Source organism: Mustela nigripes, chromosome 2 (genome assembly GCF_022355385.1).
Source record: "Mustela nigripes isolate SB6536 chromosome 2, MUSNIG.SB6536, whole genome shotgun sequence".
NCBI classification, from domain to species: Eukaryota; Metazoa; Chordata; class Mammalia; order Carnivora; family Mustelidae; genus Mustela; species Mustela nigripes.
In genome coordinates, this window is record NC_081558.1 from 61,578,425 (window position 1) to 61,605,919 (window position 27,495).

Genomic DNA, 27,495 nt, shown 5'->3' on the forward strand with positions numbered 1-27,495 from the left:
CTCTCCCCCACAACCCTCAGTTTGTTTTGTGAGGTTAAGGGTCTCTTATGGTTTGTCTCCCTCCTGATCTAATCTTGTTTCACTTATTCCTTTCCTACCCCCAAAACCCCACACGTTGCCTCTCAAATTCCTGATATCAGGGAGATCACATGATAATTTTCTTTCTCTGATTGACTTATTTTGCTCCCCATCCCCTTTTTAAATCAGTGAAGTAGGGGACGTTCAAACATGTTTTAATTGTGAAGAGAGACTTCAGAGGGGAGGAAAATGTGGAAGATACAGACCATGGAATAACGGCTAGAGCCACTTTCCTGAGGTGGAAGGAGGAGGTGAAGTGGTCAGAAGGGGCCTGTGCACACCTGAGGGTGGGTCAGGAAAGCGGGTCTGCGAGTCTTTGCTGAAGTAGGTGATCAGAACTCATTGACTCCTGTGAGCAGCTCTCTCATGGAGTGACAGGGACCGATCTCTTGGTTTAGAGACTTCTTTAATGTCAGGACATAGCATATTGAAGAGACTGCAACTTTTTTTTTAGTGTTTTGAGGGGTTTTCCTCATTTCACAAAACAATAGACCAAGACCAGACAGCTAATAAGAAGTCTTAAACCAAAAGAGAAATAGCTATAAAAAGACTATAGGTTGCCTTTAAAATAGCTTATCGCAAGGGATAGTTTGCTCTGGGGCCCTGGTTGGTCAGGACTTTGGGGAAATAAATAATTATGGATAGGTTTCTGAAGATGTGTGTCTTTTCACCTCCAGAGACTTCAGAATTGGAGGTAAGGTGAGAATCAAGCTCCTGGGCACAGCCTGAAAGAGTGCTTGACATTTAGTATATAGATTTTGTTGTATTTATTTTGGCTGTTCTTTCTAGTTACTGACTGTTTCAAAATCAACTTAGGCAGCCATTCAAGGCACTTCACTATCTGACCCCAATCCACCCTTCTGGATGTATCCCCCACTTATGCCACTCAAAAACATTGTTTCTAAATTCAGCTTTTTATTGATTCTGTGCTCTCAACTGTTATTCATTAGTTTTTGTAAAATTTTGTTTGCTCTTTGTTGACAATGAATAAATCACAGAGAAAGAAAATTTTCTGTCACTGGGACCCTAGAAATGTGCATGAATAAGAAATATGAATGTTCAAACTATATTGCACTTATCTACTAAATATGAAATACAAAAACTGAACCTTTAGCGTGCCATGAAGTGGAAGCGAGTGGACCTCTATGAGATATGAAGTGTCTTTGAGGCATGTGGCATTGAAACAAAGTAGCTTGTGAGGTTTTGAGGAGAGGCAGTTCCTTTGCTTTGAAGGTCCACCATGCCTGCCTTCTCTTACAGCCACACATCCTAGAGCAAACCAAACGACTATCCCAGAATCTGTCAGTGGATTACTTCGATGAGCACGGGGACCCCTTCCAAAGACAGAGGGCCCTGAGCGCTGTCAGCATCCTCACCATCACCATGCAGGGTAAGCTCTGTCTCTCAGCCGCAGGGAGAGCTGAACTTCCGTGATGTCTCTCCATTCTCCTCTCCTCCCGCAGAAGCTCTCTGAAGCCCAGTGAACTTCCTGATGAGTCACTTCTTCTGTCTAATTTGAGCATGCAAGCTAAGTGACTCAGAAGAAGTGGGCCCACCCTGAGTTGGCCCTTGGGTAGTGGTGGGAACTGGCTAGGCTTGGGATGGGACTTGGGACCAAGAGTACAGACAGGACCTCCCAATCAGGCCAGGGAGTCACAGGAGGTTGCAATGACAATGATAGTGACCAAAGATGAGAAGACACAGAAGTTACCAGTGGGATACGGTTATATTCGAAGTTAGTGTTAGGAATCTGGCATGGACAATGGAAGACCATGTAGATAGGCTGGAACCATCTGATGGACCTCAATCATGGCAGGTAACCAGGATCCAACTAAGAGTTTGGTGATCAAAGGCAGGACTCAAGTCCTTACAAGGATGGGGTCCGATTGATCCTTAGCACTTTTGAGCCTGTCGTATCACCTCATTTGGCTTGCATGGGTCCCTGAAATGGTGCCAGGGAAATCAGGGGTCCAGTGGCCTGATGGCTGAACTCAACTAGCTGGAGAGTACTTTTTCTTTAATACTTCTCCTTCCCTTGAGCCTTGGTAGCTCTGTGCACCTCTGTTACAGCTCTCACCCTGGTTTTCCTTGAATGAACATAACTTGATTTTCCATTTCTCTCTATCATGGGTTCACATCCAGTGTTGGCTTCCATATCTCTATCTCTAGCAGTGCAGCACAGCTCCCAGATGCTCAATGAAAGTATGAAGACTAGATGTACATGGCTATACCACATGGAAGTTGTGTTTGGGAAACCTTTCCAGCTACACCCATCAGCATTCTTCTTGGTTGATCAGGTTCATAGGAGACCCTAAGGACGTGGGGAGAAGATATGCACTCAGGCCAACAGCAGCCAGATGGATTCAGAGCTAACTACTCAATTGCTCTTTCATTCTTCTCCAGAACAAGAAAAATCACAGGAGCCTTGCCTCCCATGTGGGGAAAACCTGGCATCCAGATACCTTGTGTGGAACTGTAGCCCCCAGTGGCTGTGCATTAAGAAGGCCTTGAGCACCGTGATGACTGATCCTTTTACTGAGCTGGCCATCACCATTTGTATCATCATCAACACTATCTTCTTGGCCATGGATCATTACAAAATGGACAAGAGTTTTTCTTCTATGTTGCATATAGGGAATTTGGTAACTTTAGGCTTTTTAAAAGATAAAAATATTTCAAACTGTGAATTATAATTCTTTCAAAGTCTAAACCTGTCGTGAGTGGCCGAACCTAGCCTAGGTCTTTGGTCCCCTTAAGTAGAGTAAAGGGAAAAGATGACTATTAGGATTTTGTTTTTACCCAGTTCAGCAATTTACCATGGGGCCTGTGTTGACCCTCTGGTATGCCTTAGCATCTCTTTAGTCATCCTGTGGGAACCCAGAAGCCAGCAGACATGTTAAAAGTTCAGCCATTTGGGATAATCAAGAAAATGTTAACCATATCCAGAGACCTTGGTAATGTGTCCCCTGGTCCCCGGTGATATGGATGACACCTGTTTGTCACAAAATAATGTGACTGCCAATACTAGGTGTTATTCCCCCTAGAAAGGCGGGTCAGAGCCTGGCAGCTGTGGGAGGCATACATTCCCAGGAGTTGTACAGAGCTTATGGGATAGTAGGGGAGCCTCTAGACTTCAGCCTGCTTCAACATGTTTCTCATTGGATGCATCTAGTCCCAGTTAAACTAGGAAAACTAAGAGAGGAGAGCAGAACCCCCCATGAACTATTCAATTTATTGTTTGTGGAGAAGGCATTCTCTTTTTCCCCCTGAGGATTAATTAATCCGAAATATCAGAAATAACAAATAATTATCCACTGAATGTTCTACCTTAATTAGCTAATGAGTTAATCTTACCAGACATCTAACCATTTATTCTTGAAGTTTTATTTTATTTTTCCAACTTAAGAAGCAATACATGCTTTTTTAAATTTTTAAAAAAGGAAAGTACAGATAAGGGAAATACAAAGAAGAAACTTATTTCCTATGGTCCTATTAGCAAAGATGACCATTTTTAGCATTGCAGAGGATTTCTAGTCAATATGTAGGCATGTATTTTTTTATTATTTTACACTGATCAGAACCCACTGTACCTACTGAATCAGAAGCTGGTCCACAGAGCTGCTTCTGTGCATCAGGTTGAGGTTACCCTCAGTTCTGTGTTCCTATCAGGGACCACAGTGCATGGCTAGAGTGGTTCTCCGTACAGAAAGTGTGCATTTAAGTTTCTTTCCCCAAACTGCCCTTGAGAAGAAGTGCTCTGTAGGTGTGTGTGGGTCAGATTAGATTTCATGCTGCACGACAAACCTAACACACATGGTACCTTTGAACAGGCTGGTGTTTTCTGGGCTAAAGGCCAGGGTATTCAGCTCTCTCCAGATGATGTATCCCAGAAATGTGTTGACAGTGTTATTTCACTTGGAGACAGAAAGCTGTGTCTGCAGGTTCCTGCCTCAGCAGAGTCAGCAGACCCAGCAGACCCATGTTTCAGCACCTCCTGGTAGATGGATTTATTAGCTAAGTTCCAGAGAATACCCAAAGTACCCAGAATCTTGCCTCTAGGCAGGGCTTCCTAGTTTGCAAAAGTGGTCTGTCCATCCCTTCATTTGCTGATCCAGCTGTGGAAAGTGACACAGCCACCCTTTCAGATTTCCCACTGACTAGGTATTCTGGGTATTGAGATGAAGCTACATTTTGCAGTCAGAAGCTGGATAATTAAGTGACATTCTTCTTCACTCTCTCCAGAAAGGGTACAGAAGGAGGCACAGAGATATTGTTGATGTCTGAGTTCACAGGTAGCAGCTGTGCTTCAGGCCCTGAAAACTGATGAGAAACAGGCAGAACTGGCCTTGTGGCCTGTGCTTTCATTCCATGTGCCCCATTCCCTAAACTAACACAATATGTTGGGGAGCCTGGGTAGCTCAGTTGGTTAAGTGGCTGTGTTCAGCTCAGGTCACGATCCCAGCGTCCTGGGATCGAGCCCCACATTGTGCTTCTTCCTCCCTCTCTCCACCTCCTCCATCTCATTCTATCTCTCACTCTCTCTCTTAAATAAATAAGTCAAGTCTTAAAAAAAAAAAAAAAGACTTAACACACAATGCAAAGGTGGTAGCCACCTCATCTTCTGTACCCCCATAGCAGTATGCAGTGGTGAAGGGAGGTTTTGGAGCCTTGAGTTCCCAAGAACACATCCCTTCCTCCTCTGACAGGTGGACCAGGGTTCAACTGGTCTGTGCAGTTCTGTGGGACTGGACTTGGAAATGGACTCTCTAAGCTTTGGTATTGCTTAAATCAGAGGAGTACACTGTAGGGCTAGACCCCTAAAGCTTGAAGGAGACAGGAGAGAGAGGTGGAGCTCAAAAAGGGACAGGGATCAGTCCAGCACAATTAACTATAATAACACTGCATGATTTTAGGCACTGGTTGTGGCTCTGAGCAGAAGCAGATAGCGATATTTAAAGGGGAAAAAAAGATAGATACGAGCTTAGGGTTTTCTTTGCCACCTTGACTTCTTTTCTCTTTGTCTATCTTGGATTTGTCTTTGCCTATCCTTTTTTAACTTGTGTCACTTTATTTTAGGAATTTTTAAAATAAATAGTCAGCAAATTATTTATAAAAACAGATCATCTGTTACTTTTAATAAGGAGATTTTTTTTCATTATGGAGACTTAAAAATCATTTCTGAGTTATTTTTCTTTTCCAGCACTGTGGAGGACAGCCTTATTATTGACAACCTTTTTAATATTACCTTATTATTTTCATACTATTGTTTTCTCATATCTATTTAGTTGTGTCTATGTTAGAATGTGCTATTTGCTATGAAGAAATGCTTTGTTTTATCTTCTACAGAGATGTAGATGATAGATTTAGTTTTGAATTTAGCTACCACTAATTGAACATTGTGCAATGTTTTTAAGCCTGTATTTATCGAATTTTCAAAGACAAAAACAAAAGCACTTATTTGTACCCATGGAAATCACATAGTTTAGCACTTTCTTAACTCTTGCCCTTCCTTTTAATGCTTTGGTATTTTGTTTTGGAATAATGAATCCTGCATTCTGTGGGTGAATAATAGGATTTAGGATTATATCCCAATTCACTGACCCTCCTTTCAGTCATAACCAAGATATTTATCCCAAGATATTCATCATATAGGATAAGCCTATATATTGAGTTGCTTAATGATGTTTTCCTGTTCCTAGCAGTGTTTTTCAGTTCTTTGCTCTGGGCCCCTTTTAATTTTTTTTTTTTTTTTCTGATCAGTGTTGAGATTGAGTGATTCTGCTTTATAGAGGATATTTATCATCAGTTTTTAGAGCTGTTATGTATCCTGCCCCTCCCCTCATTTGGGAGGTTGTATTGACATTTTAAAGGAACTTAGAGGGGAAATTGCTTGACACTTTCTATCACCCTGCCCTCTATCAAAATCCAATTGTGCCTTGGGAAATAATATCTTATTCTCCACCCTGATGTCTGTGAGCTTGGTAATATAGTAATGGGCACTGTGGTGGGGAGGGGTGAGAGGAGCAAAGTAAATAAAAATGCGTTTTGTTTTTTTGTAATCTCTGCAGTTCCCTTGGACCATTCTGAGAAGTGTATCTTCAAGGAGAGATAGTTTCCTTTTCTCATTCTTCCGTATGTCACCGTAGGTTTTCGCTGGCGTTTTCATGGCAGAAATGTGCCTAAAAATTATTGCGCTTGACCCCTACAACTACTTTCGCCGGGGCTGGAACATTTTTGACAGCATTGTTGCTCTTCTGAGTTTTGCAGATGTGATGAACAGTATAGTTTTAGGAAAAAAAAAAAATCTGCTGTTTCTCCGTCCCTTAAGAGTGGTAAGGCACTTACTATTTCGTTTTACTGACTCAGCTGCCAGAATTGACAAAAGTCTTGACTAAGTTCAGTGGCTATTTTGCATTAAACATGAACTCATCTTACCTTAACCAGAGAATCAGAACTGAGCTCCTCCTCCCACCCAGGTTTGCATACTCCTGGGGAGTCCCAGGATGTCTCCTCCCAGCTGAACCCCTGCCTCCCCCATCCCACCATGACTCCTTAGATAACCTGACGCAACATGGTGTGTTCTGGTAATCAAGATGCGGCTTCTTGCTCAGCGTAGCCCCCTCCCATGATCTCTTTCCCACCACTCACCCCTGAGCTCTGCGCCAGGCACCCTCATATCTGGGCTTACCAAGGGGGAATAGACTACAGAGTCCAGGAGGGGGCTGGGCGCTGCTGGCAGATGCTGTCTCAGTAGTTTCCTCCTGACTGCTTCCAGTGTCATTCCTGTCCTGTGGTCTTTGTACTCCAGCTGCTGACCATGGATGTATTCTGGTGACCTTTGCAGATGCACTTGAGAGGAGCTGACCTAAGGAGCACTCCAAGCTGAGAAAAGTACTATCTTCATGAAGTTTACCCTTTAGACATGAGACAAGAGAGGGCCAGAAATGAGGCAAAGTAGAGTGTGTGACAGACACCGTGAGAAGCATAGATAGAAAACTACAGGGAAACCACACCTGATAGGGGAATCGGGAAGCCATAAAAGGAGACCCTTGGTCTCTTTCAGAGATTTACTTTTTCTTTTGGCAGGGATAAGCCTACAGAGTAAGGCATTTGTTTCAGTTACGTAGGCATACATTTTATACTTGGGATATGTTAGGCGCTCACACTGCTCAAGGTCAGAAATGATTAACTTGCTCTCCTAGAGTTTCACTGGCACTTAGGTGAGCAAAATTATATTTGCTTTACAATTGTTTAGGCTTATTACAGCCATGCTCTGAGGGGAGGAACTGTACAGTATTGTCTGTGTATTACAGAAGCATGATTTCTCCCTTAGGCGCCCCAAGTACCCTTCTGAGGACACAGTGCTGTTCCTTCTCCTGGGTCTTCAGTCTTACTGACCTGCAGTATTTCCCCCAAATAGTTGATACTTAACAGGGTTGTACTTTGGAGTGAAACCACACTGGTTTATGTTGGAAGTTAAAATAAGAGATAAGCTTTGAAACTGGTTGTTGTGTTGTCTCCCATAGGTCTGTAAAATTCCATGGGAAAAAACTTCTGAAAAAAGTGTGTGTGTGTTTGAGTAGCTGACTGCTTTTTCTCTCTTGGATATAAAGTACTGTATTCCTCCTATTATTGTTAGAAAGTTTAGATTCAAATTTGTGACCTGACTTATATGATACAGGAGTTAGCAATTTTTTTCTGTAAAAGGTCAGATGGTAAATATTTTCAGTCTTACAAGCTGTATGGTCTCTGTTGAAATCACTCAACTCTGCTGTTGTAGCACAGAAATAGCCATAGACATTTGAGAATGAATGGGTGTGGCTGTGTTTTATTTATTTACAGATGCAAAAATTTGAACGTAATACTATTTTCATATGTGATGAAATACCCTTCTTTTGATTATTTTCCAACCATTTTTAAAAATCTAATTTAATTTTATTTTTTTCAGTGTTTCAAAATTCATTGTTTACTCACCACACCCAGTTCTCCATGCAGTACATGCCCTCTTTTACCACCAGGTTCACCCTACCCCCATCCCCCCAAAACCTTCAGTTTGTTAGGCCACACAAAAATAGGCAGTGAGCTGGATTTGGCCCTTGGGCTATAGTTTTTGACCCTTGATATATTATACAGGATTCCAAAACATTAACTTCATGCAATAAACATGTATGCTTAATTCTATCTTCATGACTCCAAAGTCTTTATCATTTAACAAAAATTAGAACAAAATGTTTCCATTTTCAAAACAAAAAGTTTTGCCTCTCATGGTGTTTGTGTTTGTCACACACTCTACTTTGCCTCATTTCTGGCCCTGTCTAGGTATTATCATGAGCCAAGGAGTGGATGACTATGTTTAGAATGGTTTTGACTTTGAAAAGATTTTTGAAAGTCATAAATGCTATGGTTTGGGAGCATGTCATTTGCTATATAGCTGAGCAGATGGAATTTGTCTTTAACTGGCGTTTCTTCTTTTGCTTATTGTCTTTTTTTTTACAGCTGAGGGTCTTCAAGTTAGCCAAATCCTGGCCAACTTTAAACACACTGATAAAGATAATTGGCCATTCCGTTGGAGCCCTGGGAAACCTCACCGTGGTCCTGGCTATTGTGGTCTTTATTTTCTCAGTGGTTGGCATGCAGGTTTTTGGCTCTAAATTCAGTTCTGTAAAAAGCAATAAAACATCCTGTGGACCTACAGTCCCATGTCTACGACGCTGGCACATGGGGGATTTCTACCATTCCTTTTTGGTGGTATTCCGCATCCTCTGTGGGGAATGGATTGAAAACATGTGGGAATGTATGCAAGCAACAAATCAAACACTGTGCGTTGTCGTCTTTCTGTTGATCATGGTGATAGGAAAACTTGTGGTGAGTTTCTTAGATTTTTTTTTTTAACATATGGATTACACAAATGTATTAGCTTCTTTTGCAATACTTTACTGGTAATTATTATTCTAAATATGATATTGCACATTCAGTGTTTTATAATATTAAAATCTGCATTTGAATTTGACTCAAGGAAATTATAAAAAGCATGAAACAAAACCTTCTTTTCACATACTTCTCATATTGAATGATACCCAATATCTGTTTTATTCCAGGTGATTATTCTAAGATAATTGTATTCTCTTTGTGAATGAATAGCTGAGGTAGGAGTTTGTGACTTAATTTGATCAATAAGTTGTAAAGGGATATCTAGTGAGAAAGTTTGCTTGTTCTTAAAAAAAAAAAAAAAGGGATGAGCTAAAAAAAAAAAAAAAAATGGTCCTTTTACTCTCTCCGGACCTTTTTAGGACTATGATTCCTGGTAGAACTGCAAACGTAATGCAAGCATGAGAAGAACTACCCTAAGATAAAGCCAGCTGAGGAAGGTAGAGGGAAAAGGGGAAGAGACCGAACTTCGTATCATAATTGGTCCTTCTGTTTTATTTTCAAACTTCTTAACTTACGTTTTCTTCTTGTGTAAGTTGCTTGAGTCTGTCACTTGCAGCTGGAAACAGATCTCATTAGCTAATTGGGTACCCAGTAAGGGTATGCAAAGACAGAAGACACACAGGATACCTGAGCACAAGGTCTTCAGAATCAAGTTGGGGCTCTCATGCAGATATACTGAACCATCCACATGCACACGATGGCTTTATCTTATGTGACTGACCAGCAATGTTAGATAGACAGTAAGTGGTACAAAAGATCAGAAGAGCAGAATATCAGAATATGACCGGGACGCCTGGGTGGCTCAGTTCGTTAAGCAACTGCCTTCGGCTCAGGTCATGATCCCAGCGTCCTGGGATCGAGTCCCACATCGGGCTCCTTGCTTGGCAGGGAGCCTGCTTCTCCCTCTGCCTCTGCCTGCCATTCCGTCTGCCTGTGCTCACCCCCCCCCCCCCCCGCCCCGATAAATAAATAAAATCTTAAAAAAAAAAAAGAATATCAGAATATGACCAATGGGAGTGGGAAGAAAGTGTTAACAAAGGATACGTGAAAGATAGAGTACTTGAGAAGGGAGCTAAAGAGGCAAGGAGCACTTGGCAAACAGAAAAGCTTGAGCCAAGGTCTGCAGCTGGAATTCTTGTGGTGAAGCTGTGGGAGACTAGACCCATTCACACTCATAAGACGCTCCTCCCTGAAGGCTGTGTATTTTTGAGTCAGTGACAGCCACAAACAAAGGAATTTGTGGAGGTAAAGATGATGAATTTGGAGGGTGTGTAAATGTAGGCAAAAAAGTCCAAGTAGGTAGCTGATGAGATGATCTGAATTTAAAGTGATCCTTGCTTCAACAGAAGAGTTGCAGATTTGATCCAAACCCCTCCAGTTCAGCTCCAATACTTTGTTGTGGTTTGGGGAACAGGACCTAAGGATCCTGCACAAAGCACATCAATTCTCAAGCTGTGCCAGCATGGGTGGACCCCATGACAGTATTAGGCATCAGACCCGTAGCCCATTCCAGCAAAGCCAAGCTCACTATTTGACTGTTCCTTAAGGAATATATATTTTTTATTTTACCAGTGATCACATAGTTATGCTTTACCCTAGCCATAATTTACAACATGTGTTGCTTGTATGTGGACAAACTGGTCTTGGCTGTTGGCGCCCTTTCACTTCAGATTTTCTTTCATCTTATCTTCCTGTCTTCCTCAATTTTGTCTCCTTTTATTTATTTTATAGGTGAGCTTTCTCAAGAGACAGAGGACATAGCATCTCATTTGACTTAGTTTTGGGTCTTGGTGGAAAAGTTGTTCTAGAAACCTACTATATCTTTCCCTTTGCTATAATTCCCATTCACCTTGTGTGTCCGCCCCCTCCCCACCCCAGGTACTCAACCTCTTCATTGCCTTGCTGCTCAATTCCTTCAGTAATGAGGAGAGAGATGGAAACTTGGATGGAGAGTCCAAAAAAACCAAAGTCCAGATAGCCCTGGCTCGGTTCCGCCGGGCTTTTTGCTTTGTAATACACAGTCTTCAGCATTTTTGTCACAAGTGGTGCAGGAGTCAAAACTTGCCAAGGCAAAAAGAGGTGACAGGGGGCCCTGCTGCCAAAGGCAAAGACATCATTCCACTGGTCACAGAGATGAAAAAGAGCCCAGAGAGGAGGGAGGAGTATGATCGGATTTGGTTGGCCCCACTTGCAGAGGAAGACGATGGTTTTGAGTCTCCTGGTGAAAATAATACACAGCGTGTCACACAACTTGAGGCTGGACAACAGGTATGAAGGTTCATATATAGATGTGAAGGTCATACAAAACTAGAGCTGCCATGAGACACTGGTTGCCTGCCCTGTTCTGAGCACGATGCAGGGATAAGAAGGGTGTAAAAGGTGGAGGCTGCCCTTTAGTACTCCCTCACTTAGAACCTAATGCTGGTTCTAATTATGGTTTTGCACATATGGAGATGGGAGATGGCAGAGAAGTTCAGAGGGGAGCCAGGTCAGAGTGGGCCAGGGCAACGGGAACCAAATGACTTTGTTTGAACCCTACAAGAGGTATGAAGTTTAGATTAACTGAAAGGTGAGGAAAGTGAACTGAGCAGCATAGAAAAGGAGACAGTGGTGGGAATAAGCTCAGCCTCTGAAGGGACCAGTGGTTGAGGAATGGTGGCAGATGAGGGCTGTCAGGGAGTGGAGGTATGATAGATACCCCAATAAATAACTACAGACTTCATTCTGGATGCAGCACAGCTGTCTGTATAGTCCTGAATTTTCCACAATGGTTGAAACATAATGCATAGCCTGGCAATAATTTTAATCATTCTTTTGTTTTTTTCCATTCTTTCTTTTTTTGCTTTTTTAAAATTAATTAATTTATTTTCAGCATAACAGTATTTATTATTTTTTCACCACACCCAGTGCTCCATGCAATCCGTGCCCTCTATAATACCCACCACCTGGTACCCCAACCTCCCACCCCCCCCACCACTTCAAACCCCTCAGATTGTTTTTCAGAGTCCACAGTCTCTCATGATTCACCTCCCCTTCCAATTTACCCCAACTTCCTTCTCCTAACACCCCTTGTCCTCCATGCTATTTGTTGTGCTCCACAAATAAGTGAAACCATATGATAATTGACTCTCTCTGCTTGACTTACTTCACTCAGCATAATCTCTTCCAGTCCCGTCCATGTTGCTACAAAAGTTGGGTATTCATCCTTTCTGATGGAGGCATAATAATGGGTTTGTGGTGGTGCCTTGTGGTTTCAGGTTTTTTTTTTTTTTTTTAAAGAATTTATTTATTTGACACAGAGAGAGAGGTTGCAAGTAGACAGGCAGAGAGAGAGAGGGAAGCAGGCTCCCTGCTGAGCAGAGAGCCTGGTGAAGGTCTTGATCCCAGGACTCGGAGATTATGACCTGAGCCAAAGGCAGAGGCTTAACCCACTGAGCCACCCAGATGCCCCGTGGTTTCAAGTTTTATTTCACTGAAAAATAATGATGTTGCCTAATATATCTTCCTTGGTAAAGTGTCTATTGCCCATTTTTGCTGAGGGATTTCTTATGATTGAGGTGTAAGAGTTTATTACATATTTTGATACAAGTCCTTTGGTATGTGCACCACACATATTTTCTAACTGTGGCTTGTCTTTTACTTTCTTCATGCTATCTTAATGAGCAGAAATTTTTAATTTTGGTGAAGTATAATTTATCAATATTATTCCTTTGAGAATTTAATAGGTTCACCTCTCAGGATCAAGTCTGTGATCCATATCAATTTAATTCAATGAGCTGTATCATTTTTTCCCTGTATATATAGCTAAATCATTCTAGTATTATATATTGAAAAGATTATTCTTATGCCACTGAATCACTTGGTATCTTTGTCAGAACCAAATTGGCTATATCTATATTAATCTCTATCTGTTTGTCTATCTATCTGTTTATCTACCTATCTCTCTCAGAACTTCTTCTGGATTCTTAATATGTTTCATTAATCTAGCCATCTGTTTTATAACAATACTGCCCTGTCTTGATCACTGTAGCTTTATAATAGTTTTGAAAGCACATTGTAAGATTTGGTTCTTTATCAAATTTGTTTTAGCAATTGTAGGGCCTTTACATTTCCTTATGCATTTTAGAATTCAGTGTGTTACCTTTCCATAAAAAAAGATTGTTAGGATTCTGTTTGGTGTCGCACTAACTATTTTGTAAATTATTGGTATCTTCACAACATCAAGTCTTCTGATTCATGAACACATCTTTTTCCTACCTATTTAGGTCTTTAATTTTTCTTAGGCATGTTTTCTAGTTTTCAGTGTATGAGTCTTGACATATTTGGTTATATTTATCCCTAAGAAGTTAATGTTTTTATGATATTGTATAAGTAATTTTTAAATTTTCAGTTTCCAAGTGTTCATTATTAGTACATTGAAATGAATGTATTTTGACTTTGTATCCTGCAATGTTGGTAAACTGACTTATTAATTATAATAGCTTTTTTGTAGATTCCTTAGAATTTTCTACACATGTAATTATTTCATCTGTAAATAAAATCAGTTTTTTTTTATTTGTATGGGTTTTTTTTTCTTGCCTTATTACATTGGTTAGGACCTTTCATAAAATGTTGAATAGGAATCATGAGAGTGTACTCCTTGCTTTGCTACTGATCTTAGGGAGAAACATAAAGCCTTTCACCATTAAGAACTTAGTTGAGGAAGTTCCCTTTATTCCCAGTTTGCTAGGAGTTTTTATTTCTCTTCTAAATTATGAATATATATTGATTTTTCTGAAATGCATCTCCTAAATTGATTGGGATAGTCATATCATTTATTTTGAATGTTGAATCATTTATGCATTCCTTGGATTAACCTTATTTAGTCGTGGCATATTATCCTTTTATATATATTTGGATCCAACTTGCTAATATTTCATTAAAGATTTTGCATTCCCTAGGTTTTTCCCTTTGAATTGTCTGCCTTATTTTGGTATCAGGTTAATATGGGCCTCATTAAATGAGTCTAGAGATCCTTCTTTTCTATTTCTATTCTCTTTATCATTAGCTTTATGATATAATTGGTATATAACATTGTATAAGTTTAAGGTATACAACAAGTTGATTTGATATATTTATATATTACAGTATGATTACCGCCATAGCATTTGCTAACACCTCCAGCATGTCACATAATTATTTCTTTATTGTGGTAAGAATATTTAAGTTTTACTCTCTTGCAACTTTCAACCATATAACACAATATTATTAACTATAATCATGATGCTATACATTATATCCTATGAACTTATTCATCTTCTTACTGAAAGTTTGTACTTTTTGACCAATATCTCCCTACTTGCCCCAACCCCCAGCCCCTGTTAACTTCCATTCTAGTTTCTGTCTCTGCAAATTTGGCTTTTTCAGATTTCACATGTAAGTGATATCACACTGTATTTGTCTTCCTCTGTTTTGTTTCACTTGACCACAATGTCCTCAGGGTCTATCCTTCTATCCTTCTGGTATTCCTATTACATGTATGTTTCATCTGTGTAGTTGCCCCATAGGTCTTGGGTATTCTATTCTGTTTTTTTTTTTTTATTCCATACTTTTTTTCTTTAAAAAATAAGTTTGACAGAGAGAGACACAGTGAGAGAGGGAACACAAGCAGGGGAAGTAGAAGAGGGAGAAGCAGGCTTCCCGCCAAGCAGGGAACCCGATGCAGGGCTCAATCCCAGGAGCCTGGGATGGTGACTTGAACTGAAGGCAGACGCTTAACCGGACTGAGCCACCCAGGCGCCCCTTTTCCATACTTTTTTTCTCTGGTTTTCAGTTTTGGAGGTTTCTATTGAGAGAGCCTCAAGCAGAGATTCTTTCCTGTCTACTAATAAGTCCATCAATGTCACTCTTCCTTTCTGTTACAATGTGTTAGATTTCTAGCATTTTTTTTTGTTTGTTTAGAATTTCTATCTCTCTACATGCATTGCCTGTGTGTTCTTGCATGATGTCTACTTTATCCATTAGAGCCATGAATATTTTAATCGTAGTTATTTTAAATTCCTGGCTTGACATTTTCAACAACTTTATCGTATTGAATGTGGTTCTGGTGCTTGCTCAGTCTCTTCAAACTATATTTTTGCATTTTAGTATGTTTTCTGATTTTTTTTCTTTAGAGTCAGACATGATGTACTGGGTAGATGGAAATGCTCTAAATAGGTCTTTATTAATGTGTTGGTGAAGCGTGAGGAGAATGAAGTAGCTCTGTGGTTCCTATGAGTAGGTCTCAGGCTTTTAGTGAGCCTGTGCTTCCGGACTGTGAACAGTGCTTGTCAGTGTGGCTAGTGTGAGCTGGACTTGGAGATCTACCTCCCTCCAGATGGAAATCTAGACCTGGCCAGAATTGGGTATCTCCCCCACCATAGGTCAGTCAGGTCCTGATAAAACCCTAACAGGTTAGGCTCTGGTTAATTAGTTTCTCTTGAGGGAAGGCCTTGTGAAGAACAGAATGCATGTGCATCTTTCAAAATGATTCCTTTTATTCTCCCCCAGCTGGAAGAAACTGAGGATTTTCCTGCCATACTCACTGTGAGAACCTGGTAGAGCTCCAAGAAGTAAAACTCAAAAAACTGTGGGGGCCACTGTTGAGTCGGTTCCCCTAGCCTGGGGGGTACCCTTGGGGGGGCCATTTTATCTCTTAGACTTGTCCACACTGAGCCTCCAGGAGTTTGTCGATTATAGTTCAGGTTTCCTTACTCTGGAATTGGTTCCCATGGAGTTTTTGTTCCTGGGTTTCTGCTTTGCTAAACTGTAGTTATCAGTATTAGCCTGTCTTCCTCTCCAATTTGGGGGGAAGCAGTTTGCCCTGGACCTCACTGCTCTTATGACTCTAAGAAGTGTTAATTGGTTTTCCAATTTGTTTAGCTTTGTACATGTTGGGATGGAGTAGAGACCTCCAGGCTTCTTACATGTCAGACCAGAAGCTGGAAATTTTTATGGGAAGTTTTAAAATTACAAACTCCATCTGTTTACTTATTATAAAGATTACAGGACTATTCAGATTTTTCTCTTTCTTCTTGTGTCTATTTTGGCAGTTTTTGTATTTCTAGGAATAGGTCAGTTTTACTGAAGCTGTCTAATTTGTTGACATACAGTTACTTGTAGTATTTCTTTGGAATTCTTTTGATTTCTGCAAGGTTGATAGCAATGTCCCCTCTTTCCTGATTTTAGTAATTTGATCTTTCATTTTCTCTTGGTCAGTCCTGTTAAAGTTTCTATTTCTATTCTCTTTACCCTTAGCTTTATGATATAATTGGTATATAACATTGTATAAGTTTAAGGTATACAACAAGTTGTATTTTTGTATTTTGTAATTTTGATGTCCTTTTAAAATAATCAGATATTGATTTTTTTTTTTTAATTTTGTATTTTTTATAAACATATATTTTTATCCCCAGGGGTACAGGTCTGTGAATCACCAGGTTTACACACTTCACAGCACTCACCAAAGATTTTGTTGACCCTATTATTTTACTAATCTCTGTTCATATACTTACTGTATCCGTATTTCTGCTTGTTTTGAATTTCATTTTCTCTTCCTCTCCTAATGCCTTAACATGGAAGTTTAGGTTATTGATTTGAAACTTTTAAAATTATAGGTATTTATAGCTATAAATTTCCCTCTAAGCACTACTTTATCTACATGTATCCAACAAATTTTGGCATATTATATATATTTTTTCCATTTATCTTAAAGTCTTTTCTAATTTCTTTTGTGATTTCTTCTTTTTTTTTTTTTTTAAAGATTTTATGTATTTATTTGACAGAGAGAAATCACAAGTAGATGGAGAGGCAGGCAGAGAGAGAGAGGGAAGCAGGCTCCCTGCTGAGCAGAGAGCCTGATGTGGGACTTGATCCCAGGACCCTGAGATCATGACCTGAGCCTAAGGCAGCAGCTTAACGCACTGAGCCAGCCAGGCGTCCCTCGTGATTTATTCTTTTATATGTGATTTATTCTTGACTTATTTGACATTTAAGAATGTTTTGTTTAATTTCCACCTATTTGTGAGTTCTTCAAATGACTTTTTGTACTTCTAATTTTATTTCATTATGATCAGAAAACACACTCTGTACAGTTTCACTTCACATATGTATATTCTGCTGTTTGGAGTTGAGAGTTCTGCCGGTGTCTTTTAGGTATAATTGATAGATAATGTTACTCAAGCCTTCTATTTGTATCTTCTACTTAGTTGTTAGATTCATTTTTGAAAGTGCATGATTGAAGCCTCCAACTATTATTGTTGAATTGTCTATTTCTCCCTTTAATTCTGCCAGTTTTTGTTTCATATATTTTGTGGCTCTTATGTTAGATGCATATATGTTTATAAATGTTCTTTCTGATATATTGATGTTTTTGTCATTGTGAAATGTCCCTCTTTATTTCTAGTAAATTTTTTTCTTTCAAAATCTATTTTGTCTGGACACCTGGGTGGCTCAGTAGTTTAAGCATCCAACTCTTGATTTTGGCTCAGGTCGTGATCTCTGGGTCGTGAGATTGAGCCCTGTCTCAAGATCTGCCCAAGGCATGAAGCCTGCTTAAGAGTCCTGCACTTGTGTGTGCTCTCTTTCTCTCTAAAAAACAAAACAAAACAAAACAAAAAAACAAAAAAGAAAACACAAAGTCTATTTTTTTCTGACATTAATATAATCATTCCAGCTTTCTTATGGTTTTTGCTTGTATGGTAGCTTCTTCCATTCTTTTACTTTCAAACTGTTTGTATCTTTGAATCTTAAATGTGTTTCCTAAAACAGTACCTAATTGGATCTTGTTTTTTTTTTATCCAGTTTGACAGTTTCTGCCTTTTTGTTAGATTGTTTAACTGTTTACTTTTAATATTATTATTGATCTAGTTTATCTATTTCTAGTATTTTACTTTTTGTTTTTATGTGTTTTATGTGTTTTTATTCCTCTTCATTGCCTTACTTTGCATTATTTGAATATTTTTCTTTTTTTTTTAAGATTTTATTTATTTATTAGACAGACAGAGATCACAAGTAGGCATAGAGGCAGGCAGAGAGGGCAGGGGGGAAGCAGGCTCCCTGCTGAGCATAGAGCCTAATGCAGGGCTCGATCCCAGGACCTTGAGATCATGACTTGAGCAGAAGGCAGAGGCTTTAACCTACTGAGCCACTCAGGTGCCCCTATATGAATATTTTCTAATTTAACATCTTAATTCCTTTAATAGTTTTTCACAATATATTTTTAGTCATTTTCTTATTGATTGCTCTAGGGGATGCCACAACCATCTAACTTATCAGAATTGATGTCTGTTAAGTTAACTTAATTCTAGTGAAATATAGAAACAAACATCACTTATGTATAGTTCTATTCCCTCTACCACATTTTCGTACTATTCTTTATTATACATATTGCATCCACATATGTTAAAATCCCAGCAATGTGTTTTTATTATTGCTTCATATCTTTATATGCTTACTAATGAAGCTGAGAAAAGAAAGTAAGATTATATTTATAGAGTTCATTTTATTAATTTTCTTATTTACCATTTCCAGCTGTCTCCATTTATTTCTGTGAATTTGAGGTAACTTCAAGTGTCATTTACTTACTAGAACTTCACTCCCATTCACTTCTTTGGTGCTGTTATTACCACATATATTTTATGTTTTTATGTTACATGTCCAAGGCATCAATTTTAAACTGCTTTAGACAACTTCATTTGAAGTCAGCTATAGAGAAGAAAGGAAAATAAATACGAATTTTTCTCATCTTTTATAATTATGGACCTGTGTTCTTTGCTCTTTTGTGTGGATTTTTATTACCATTTAGGATCATTTATTTTTAGCCTGAATGATCTTCTTCAGTATTTTTTGTAAAGTGGGTCAGCTAGCAAAGAATTTTCCATTTTTGTTTATGTACTATTTTATTTTACCTTCATTTTTGAAAGATGGTTTTGCAGGATAATAAAATCTTGGTTCACATTTGTTTTTTAATTTCAGCACTCATGGTATCTCATTCCATTGCTTTCTAGTCTCCACTGTTTCTAATAATAAGTTAGTTGTTGGGGTGCCTCTATGGCTCAGCCCATAGAGCACATGGTTTGTAATCTCAGGGTAATGAGTATTGGTATGCTTCATGGTGTTTTACATTCCTTTGAGCTTCCTTTAAGTTTACATTCTTCCTTCTTTCCTGTGCTCTTTGGATTGCATAATCTTTCCTGATCCCTCTTCAAGTTCACTGATTCATTCTTCTGCCAGTTCAGATTTACTGCTGTTCCACTTAGTGGATTTTCCATTTCAGTTATCACACATCTCAACTCCAGAACTTTTATTTGTTTTTTAAATAATCTCTGTCTCTTCATTGATACTCTGTATTTGATTATACATTGTTATCTAGCATCCTTTATTTATTAAATATTTTTTAAACTTTTAACATACTTATTATGACTGCTTTGCATTTTTGTTTATTAACTCTGGCATCCAGATTCTCTCACAGGAAGCTTATGTTGCCTGCTTTCTTCCTATGTGTAGGTCACACTTCCCTAGGTTTTCCCCATGTTTTATCATTTTTGTTTAAAATTGGACATTTTTAGTAATATATTGTAGCAGATCTGGAACCGATTCTCTTTTCTCCTCTCTGGGGCTTGTTTGGTGACTTGGCTAGAGTATTCTAGTGAAGTCTGTTTCTTCTTTCCCCCACCTACCCTCACCACACACACACAAATGTGAAGTCTTTGGTGTTGCTTCTCAGAGAGCACACCCTTGGGTTTGCAGACAGTCACTGCAGGGTGATAGTTATTTTAGCAGGGCCCTCTTGATTATCTCTTTCCATGGTCTTCTATTAATCTGTCTGCCTTATTTGGTATCACACCCAGATTTGGGGTGAACTAATTGCTGGCTAATTGCTCTATTGTTTTTGACAATACCACAGGCATTAATTCCTCTACAGTCTGATCTAATTAATTTCAGGGAGGGACACTTTTAAGGCCAGTCTGAGATTTGTTCTGACCCCAGGGAGATTTATTTTAGCTGTCTCTTTCCCTGTTTTTCTGTAGTGAACTTGCTGACCTGTGGTTTAATTTGTTGCTTTTAATGAAGAAGAGCTACTAGTCTCTTCTTATTTGTTTACCATCAAAGTCTCCATTGTTTTCAAGAATACCCTTAGGCTTGAACCCCCACATTATTCCAGTATAAAGTCAGTTCTTTTTCAGGAGAACTTGAGGGTTCTTGTTTCTTATGGAATGCCTCCTACCGTAGAGAAAATCTGTTAACTAATAATCCAAGTCCTTGGAGGGGCAGTAGCCACTCATCTTCTCCGCTTCCTTCTTTCTGCATGGAACCTCTTTCCTAAAAACTAGCTGGGGTGAGGGTAACCAGGATTCCAGTATTTTCAAGCTGTTGAATCTGGAATAGAGTCTCTGTCCTATGAGTAGAGGCTGGATGGAAGAAGAGTCCAATTTCTTGGCCATATTCAAGAGTAATGTAGCCTCTTCAACTCAGAGTTGGAGAAGATGAGAAAAGCTGGTGATCTATACCTCCTACTAAGATACATATCTCTTGATAGGGGGCTGAGGGTAGAGGATTCCTCATCTTCTTGGTCGCAGCTGCCTTGAGTAGGGCTTCCATCAAACTGAACTGGAGAATAGGGAGAGAGAAGGAAGCTCATGTTTCAGTTTCCATGGACTCCTGCTACTATTACTGAATTCTGAAGATTTTTTTGAATACATGTTTCTTCACTTGCTATATGCCTTAGGACAATTTCCAGAGACTTTAAATGACTTTTTAGAAATATTTTTTATCACTTATGCCTATTTCCCTGGAGATCATGTCCTTGGAGATCCTTATACTGCCATGGAGGAAGTAAACTATATATATCTTTTTCATTAATTCCTAAATTTACTCATTTTAATGACACTCTCAGATTATTATATTAATTTAATTTTTTTCTCAAGTAAAGTCACCTCCTAGTAGTTAATTTTTAGGGCTACTGATTTTGTTTAGCTCTTCCTACATTTTGGAATGTTAGTTTAAATTTCTCTTTAGTGAGAGGATCTGTCACTCTCTCTGCAGTCTAGGTTCTGTGATGTCTTTAATAGACCTTCCTAAGGCAGCCACTACAGAGCCAAGTCTTTTGTTGACAATTTAGGATTCTTGTCTATTCATGATATGAGGTGTATTTCAGATCCAGTGGGTTCCTTTACCCAGGCCTATTTCTGAGGCTGTACTTCCTCCTGCCTCCATAGACATGCAGCTGTGTATAATTTTAATTCTAAGCATTGGCCACAACTAGTTTTGGCTTTCTCTCTTAAGTGCAAGAACTTCAGCCCAGTCCATAGTTTCAAGCCTTTAATATAGCTGTGATTCTCTTCCTCACATGGGGCACTTCTAGTCATCATTACCTGCTACATGCTTTAGATTGTCACTGCTTTATATTTCTGTTCTGTGTCTGGTCAATAGCTATATTCACTTGTTTTTTTTTGTGTGTGTGTGTGTGTAATATATCAAAGCATGTGTTCAAATGAGAGAAGTGTTTTAAATTATGATCTTACACTGTCAGAGTTGCAGGAACACTCACAATAGATTTTAAGATGAAACCTTCACCTAAGGCATGACTTTGCACATCTTTCTTGGATATACCTGCAAGTCCTCAGACAAAATTTATTTTTTATTTTTACATAGTAATACATTTTCATTTTTCTCTTTATGCCCTTTTCTATTTCACTAAGCCAAACCTCTATAACCCAAAGAATAAAAAAATTATTTTCCATATTATTCTTTTAACATTTTTACTCATCTGTTTATATATCAGTGTATCAAATCATTATGGATTTTATTTTTACTATATTCTGGCATTATATTTTCAGGGATAGCTAACTATATGACTTATTAAATAATTTATTATTTAGCTGTTGAAGTGAAAGGATACAGTAAATTTCACCTCTGCATTATTTGGTGAATTTTTTTTTTACCAAAACCATATTGTTTGATTATATGACTTTTGAGTAAGTTTTATTACCTGTTTCCTATAGTAGTTTCCCCAGAATTATTTTATGTTGACTTTCTCCAGGAGCAGTTTTAAAAAGTAAACAGAAACAAAAGTAATGTCACAACTTAAACTTGTTTTATCTTTTTTTTTTTTTTAAGATTTTATTTACTTATTTGACAGACAGAGATCACAAGTAGGCAGAGAGGCAAGCAGAGATAGAGGGGGAAGCAGGCTCCCTGCAAATCAGAGAATCTGACATGGGGCTCGATCCCAGGACCCTGGGATCATGACCTGAGCTGAAGGCAGAGGTCTTAACCCACTGAGCCACCCAGGCACCCCTGAACTTGTTTTATCTTAAGTGAGATTTCCAGGAAAACTATTAATTCTACTCTGGGCTTTTTGGTGTCAGGCCTTTGAACTCCATCAGGTGACCAAGAGGTCCATCAGCCCAGGAGCTCAAAGTGTGGAAATTGATGTGTTCTCTGAAGATGATATATGTTTGTCAGGACAGGATCCCAAAAAGGTAATTTTCCCAGAGTGTTCCAGAAAGAACACGTAGCTTGTCCATATACATTCTCCAACATAGCCACTGTGGCTATCAAGAATAAAATATCAGGATTAATGCAGAACAAACTGCCAGAATTAGATCTTAAGCAAAGGCCAAGGTTTCATAACCTCTCCACCAGTACATCTGGGGCATGATAATTCCTCCTTGTGCTAGGCAGTTCTGTCTGTTGTAGGATGTTTAGTAGCATTCATAGCATCTACCCACTAGATGTCAATAGTTGTGAAATTGAAAGTGTCTTTAGATATTGTTAGTATGTCTACTTGAGGTCAAAATCAATGAGAATCACAAGTCTAGACCTATTATTCCAGGATCTGAAAGAGCTAAAAATTAGTCTCAGTAAAATAGCCTTCACCTCATCATACAGCCTCCCTGTTTGGAGTTAGATAGTATCAGAGAGATGATTTGTAGGGAGGAACAGGTTGAGATACTGTGTCTTTATATACCTCACTTTTTTCAGCTAGGGGAGAGCAGTTAGAGAATTCTCTCCTAAAGCCAGAGCTAGTCAGAGCATTTTAAAAAGCACCCGAAGAGAGGGGCACTTTCTAGCTATACCTATACCTAGAATCCTTTGTCTAGCTAGCTTCATTCCTAAAAAGTTATACACTAAGGTATTGGTGGTACCATTGTGAAAGTCAGTCTTGGTAAATAATTCCCCTTTTCCTTTGTTCTGATGTGCAGAAGTGTGATACTACCAGTGTGCTCTCAGAATGTAGCACCATTGATCCACAGGATCCCTTTGGGCAGATACATAAAATTATTCCCAAAAAAGAACCAGAGAGATGTTTTCCCAAAGGTAAGTGTCAGTATTACTGCATCCAGTTCACAGAATATTTGGATGAGTTTCTGTTCTTTGAAGCTCTGGGATTTTGTTAGATGTATTATTTCTACTTCTACTGGAAACAGAAGTGAAGAGAGGGCATCCATAGATTTTTGGGGCCATTATCAGATCCAAGCAATGGAGATTTCAGGAAATTCTTGATTTAGGTCAGCTCAACTAACACAGCCTAACAATGAGGGTAGAAGCTCTAGGAAACTTTCCTATTGCCCAGATTATGGGCTCAACAAATGTAGATAGATAGGTAGAGACTTAAATGAATGAATAAATCTAAAATTAAATTTTTTTTCATAAGTTTGACACTAGACTGGTCTTAGAACAGACACCAAGAATGAGCTTCAAACTAATTCCAGGTTGTTTGACAGCTCCCAAAGTGCACATGTGGTCAGAGGTCAGCCTAGATATAGATTACTGTTAGTTATCCTGCCTTATATTTGGACTGTTGCTTGAGGTGTATACAGGATGTCAAGAGTGAAGTTGGAGAAGAAACAGAGTAGAGAGCCCAGATATGGACCCTCAACTCTATGGTCAAATAATCTTCGACAAAACAGGAAAAAATATACAGTGGAAAAAAAAACTGTCTCTTCAATAAATGGTGCTGGGAAAACTGGACAGCTCTATGTAGAAGAATGAAACTTGACCATTCTCTTACACCGTACACAAAAATAAACTCAAAATGGATAAAAGACCTCAACGTGAGACAGGAATCCATCAGAATCCTAGAGGAGAATATAGGCAGTAATCTCTTCGATATCAGGCACAGCAACTTCTTTCAAGATATGCCTCCAAAGGCAAAGGAAAGAAAAGCGAAAATGAACTTTTGGGACTTCATCAAGATCAAAAGCTTCTGCACAGTAAAGGAAACAGTCAACAAAACAAAGAGGCAACCCATGGAATGGGAGAAGATATTTGCAAATGACAGTACAGACAAAAGGTTGATATCCAGGATCTATAATGAACTCCTTAAACTCAACACACACAAACAGACAATCATATCAAAAAAATGGGCAGAAGATATGAACAGACACTTCTCCAATGAAGACATACAAATGGCGATAAGACACATGAAAAAATGTTCATCATCACTAGCCATCAGGGAGATTCAAATTAAAACCACATTGAGATACCACCTTACACCAGTTAGAATGGCCAAAATTACCAAGACAGGAAACAACATGTGTTGGAGGGGATGTGGAGAAAGGGGAACCCTCTTACACTGTTGGTGGGAATGCAAATTGGTACAGCCTCTTTGGAGAACAGTGTGGAGATTCCTCAAGAAATTAAAAATAGAGCTTCCCTATGACCCTGCAATTGCACTCCTGGGTATTTACCCCAAAGATACAGATCTAGTGAAAAGAAGGGCCATCTGTACCCCAATGTTTATAGCAGCAATGGCCACGGTCTCCAAACTATGGAAAGAACCAAGATGCCCTTCAACGGACGAATGGATAAGGAAGATGTGGTCCATATACACTATGGAGTATTATGCCTCCATCAGAAAGGATGAATACCCAACTTTTGTAGCAACATGGAGGGGACTGGAAGAGATTCTGCTGAGTGAAATAAGTCAAGCAGAGAGAGTCAATTATCATATGGTTTCACTTATTTGTGGAGCATAACAAATAGCATGGAGGACAAGGGGAGATGGAGAGGAGAAGGGAGTTGAGGGATATTGGAAGGGGAGGTGAACCATGAGAGACTATGGACTCTGAAAAACAATCTGAGGGTTTTGAAGGGGTGAGGGGTGGGAGGTTGGGGGAACCAGGTGGTGGGTATTGGAGAGGGCACGGATTGCATAGAGCCCTGGGTGTGGTGCAAAAATAACGAATACTGTTTTTCTGAAAATAAATAAATTGAAAAAATTTTAAAAATACAATGAATACTGCTATGCTGAAAATAAATTAAAAAAAAAAAAAAGAAAGGCTAGTCTCTAGAAGAAGGAGGAATGGCATAAAAGACAGAAAAAAAAAGCCTTTTAGGGAGATTAACCTATTGATGTTCTGAATAATGGAGGAGGGCAGAGGCTGACTGAGGACACCTCACAGTAGCTTAGGAAGATGATGAGGAAAGGAGTGTAATGTTGTAATCACCGTGAAATTAACCTCCATGGAACTTGGAGGATGGTGATGAGGGGAGAGGATGATGTAATTCAGCTGAAGGCTGGTGTGTGTTGAGGTTAAATGCTTAGCTATGTGTAAACACCTTGACAATTGATCAGATTGTGTGGTTTGGGTGGTTCACAGAGTCTGTGCCCATCTTTACTTCATTCCCCTCAGTACTTAGGACACTGTTTTCTGTTGCCAAAAGAAATTGCTGCATGAAAAACAGCCAGGAAGCCTCAGTGGCACACAATAATAAACATGCATATACAATACTCCACTCATCTAGCCTCATTATTTCTGCTGATTTTGGAGGTATTTATTCATATGAGTGGTAATGATTGGGAGTTGGCCAGTCTGGCCTGGGCTTAACTGAGCCCATTGTCTCTGTACCACATGTCCTTTCTCCTTCTTCTGAAACCAGTGGCTGGCCCAAATATTCCTTTCATTATGGAGATGGTGCCAGAGAGCAAGTACAAATATGCAAGGCCTCTCAAGACCAAAGCTCAGAACTGGTAGGTGTGATTCCCACTCTGTTCTATTGGCTAAATCAAGCCACATGGCTGAGCCCAGATTCAAGGGGTTGGAAAATGACTCCACCTCTTCAGAGGGAATAATTGAAGAAGTAAGGGGCATGCATAAAGGGAAGAGTGAAGAGTTAGGGTTATTAATTCAGCTCATTACAGACCCTAAGAATAATGCTACTGTTCATTCCTTGCAGGCCTGGGTCACTGCTTCCCATGCTGTGCCGTGAACAAGAGAAAGTCCCCCTGGATCATTTGGTGGAACCTGAGGAAAACTTGCTACCAAATAGTGAAACACAGCTGGTTTGAGAGCTTTATTATCTTTGTGATTCTGCTGAGCAGTGGGGCACTGGTAAATTAACACAGTCTTGTGAGGACATTGGGCATTGGGTGGCTAGGTTACATTCTGATATGGGGCTGTGAATATGGGGAGACCAGGCAGAAGGGGGATCTTTGCTGCTGGTTTCCCTTAAGGGCAGGATTTTGCACAACTTCTGGAGTCCTGCTCCCAACTAGGAAGTCCCAAGCCAAAGACACTTTACTTATGGGGAAACATGATTCAAATCAACACTTTAAAGTGGCTACTGGAGTCTCTCCCTGAACTTTATGCTTATCCCTCATTCTTGCAGAATTTCTAGAGATTTTCACTGTATCCTATATGTCTCTTTCTCTAGATAGCATTGTTCCTACCTCTCTTTTCTGGAAAACCATAATGCTGCTTTCCTAAAGGTAGAACATTAGGAGGAGAAGGCTACAGGGACCAGATTTTGATTTAATATTCTGTCTTGGTATTTTCTATCAGTCATGGTCCCTTGAGAGGAGACAAACAGATACTGCTTTATTCACATAGCAAATCCTTCCAGATCAAGGTATAGTGGTCCCGGTGAGTTTTGGAAATAACTCTAAATCCATGCCTCCATAGCATATAGTCATAAACTCCTTCCTACTCTCTCTCCTCACTTTTTGGTCCTTCTTGCCTCTCTTATTTGAGCGACAGCTTCTTCTTTCTTATCACCTACATGTTTCTCTCTTTTTCCCTCTCTCCCCTTCTATCTTGTATTTTCCCTTAAAATGGCCATAATGTAGAACTAAACTCTCTATTTGTTGTGTAAGTAAGTGGAGTCTTAGATTCTCCCTTACTGATTTAGAATCACAGAGCATTTCACAGTAAGTCACTAACAATTAGAAGGGACAAGGAAATGTCTTGCTTCTTTACCGTTGCCTTCCTGGTTCGTGCTTTACACTCGTGTGATCTCTGGGTGAACAGAGAGGAGTACATACCGTGAGCTGCTAGATCCTATGATCAGCACACATCTCCATTTATTTACTTACTGCAGGTAAATTACTTCTCACACAAAACATAAAAAATAAAAAAAGTAAATCTCTAAACCATGCCAGAGAACTCTCTTAGTTAATTTTTATTGCTTATCCTTGGTCTAGGATTCCATGTAGCCTTCGGGTACTTGCATTTTCACTGGATG

General features: G+C 39.3%; 1 protein-coding gene across 1 annotated transcript in view; it reads left to right on the forward strand.

Annotated features, from left to right (window-relative positions):
* The window catches only part of SCN11A (sodium voltage-gated channel alpha subunit 11), a 93,543-nt gene that overhangs the window by 36,824 nt on the left and 29,224 nt on the right, over positions 1–27,495 (forward strand). The window contains exons 12-19 of the mRNA XM_059390530.1: positions 1,339–1,468; positions 2,482–2,720; positions 6,225–6,410; positions 8,575–8,943; positions 10,888–11,277; positions 22,398–22,511; positions 23,235–23,349; positions 26,212–26,366. Coding sequence (XP_059246513.1) covers positions 1,339–1,468; positions 2,482–2,720; positions 6,225–6,410; positions 8,575–8,943; positions 10,888–11,277; positions 22,398–22,511; positions 23,235–23,349; positions 26,212–26,366 — 1,698 coding nt within the window. The remainder of the gene's footprint in view (positions 1–1,338; positions 1,469–2,481; positions 2,721–6,224; positions 6,411–8,574; positions 8,944–10,887; positions 11,278–22,397; positions 22,512–23,234; positions 23,350–26,211; positions 26,367–27,495) is intronic.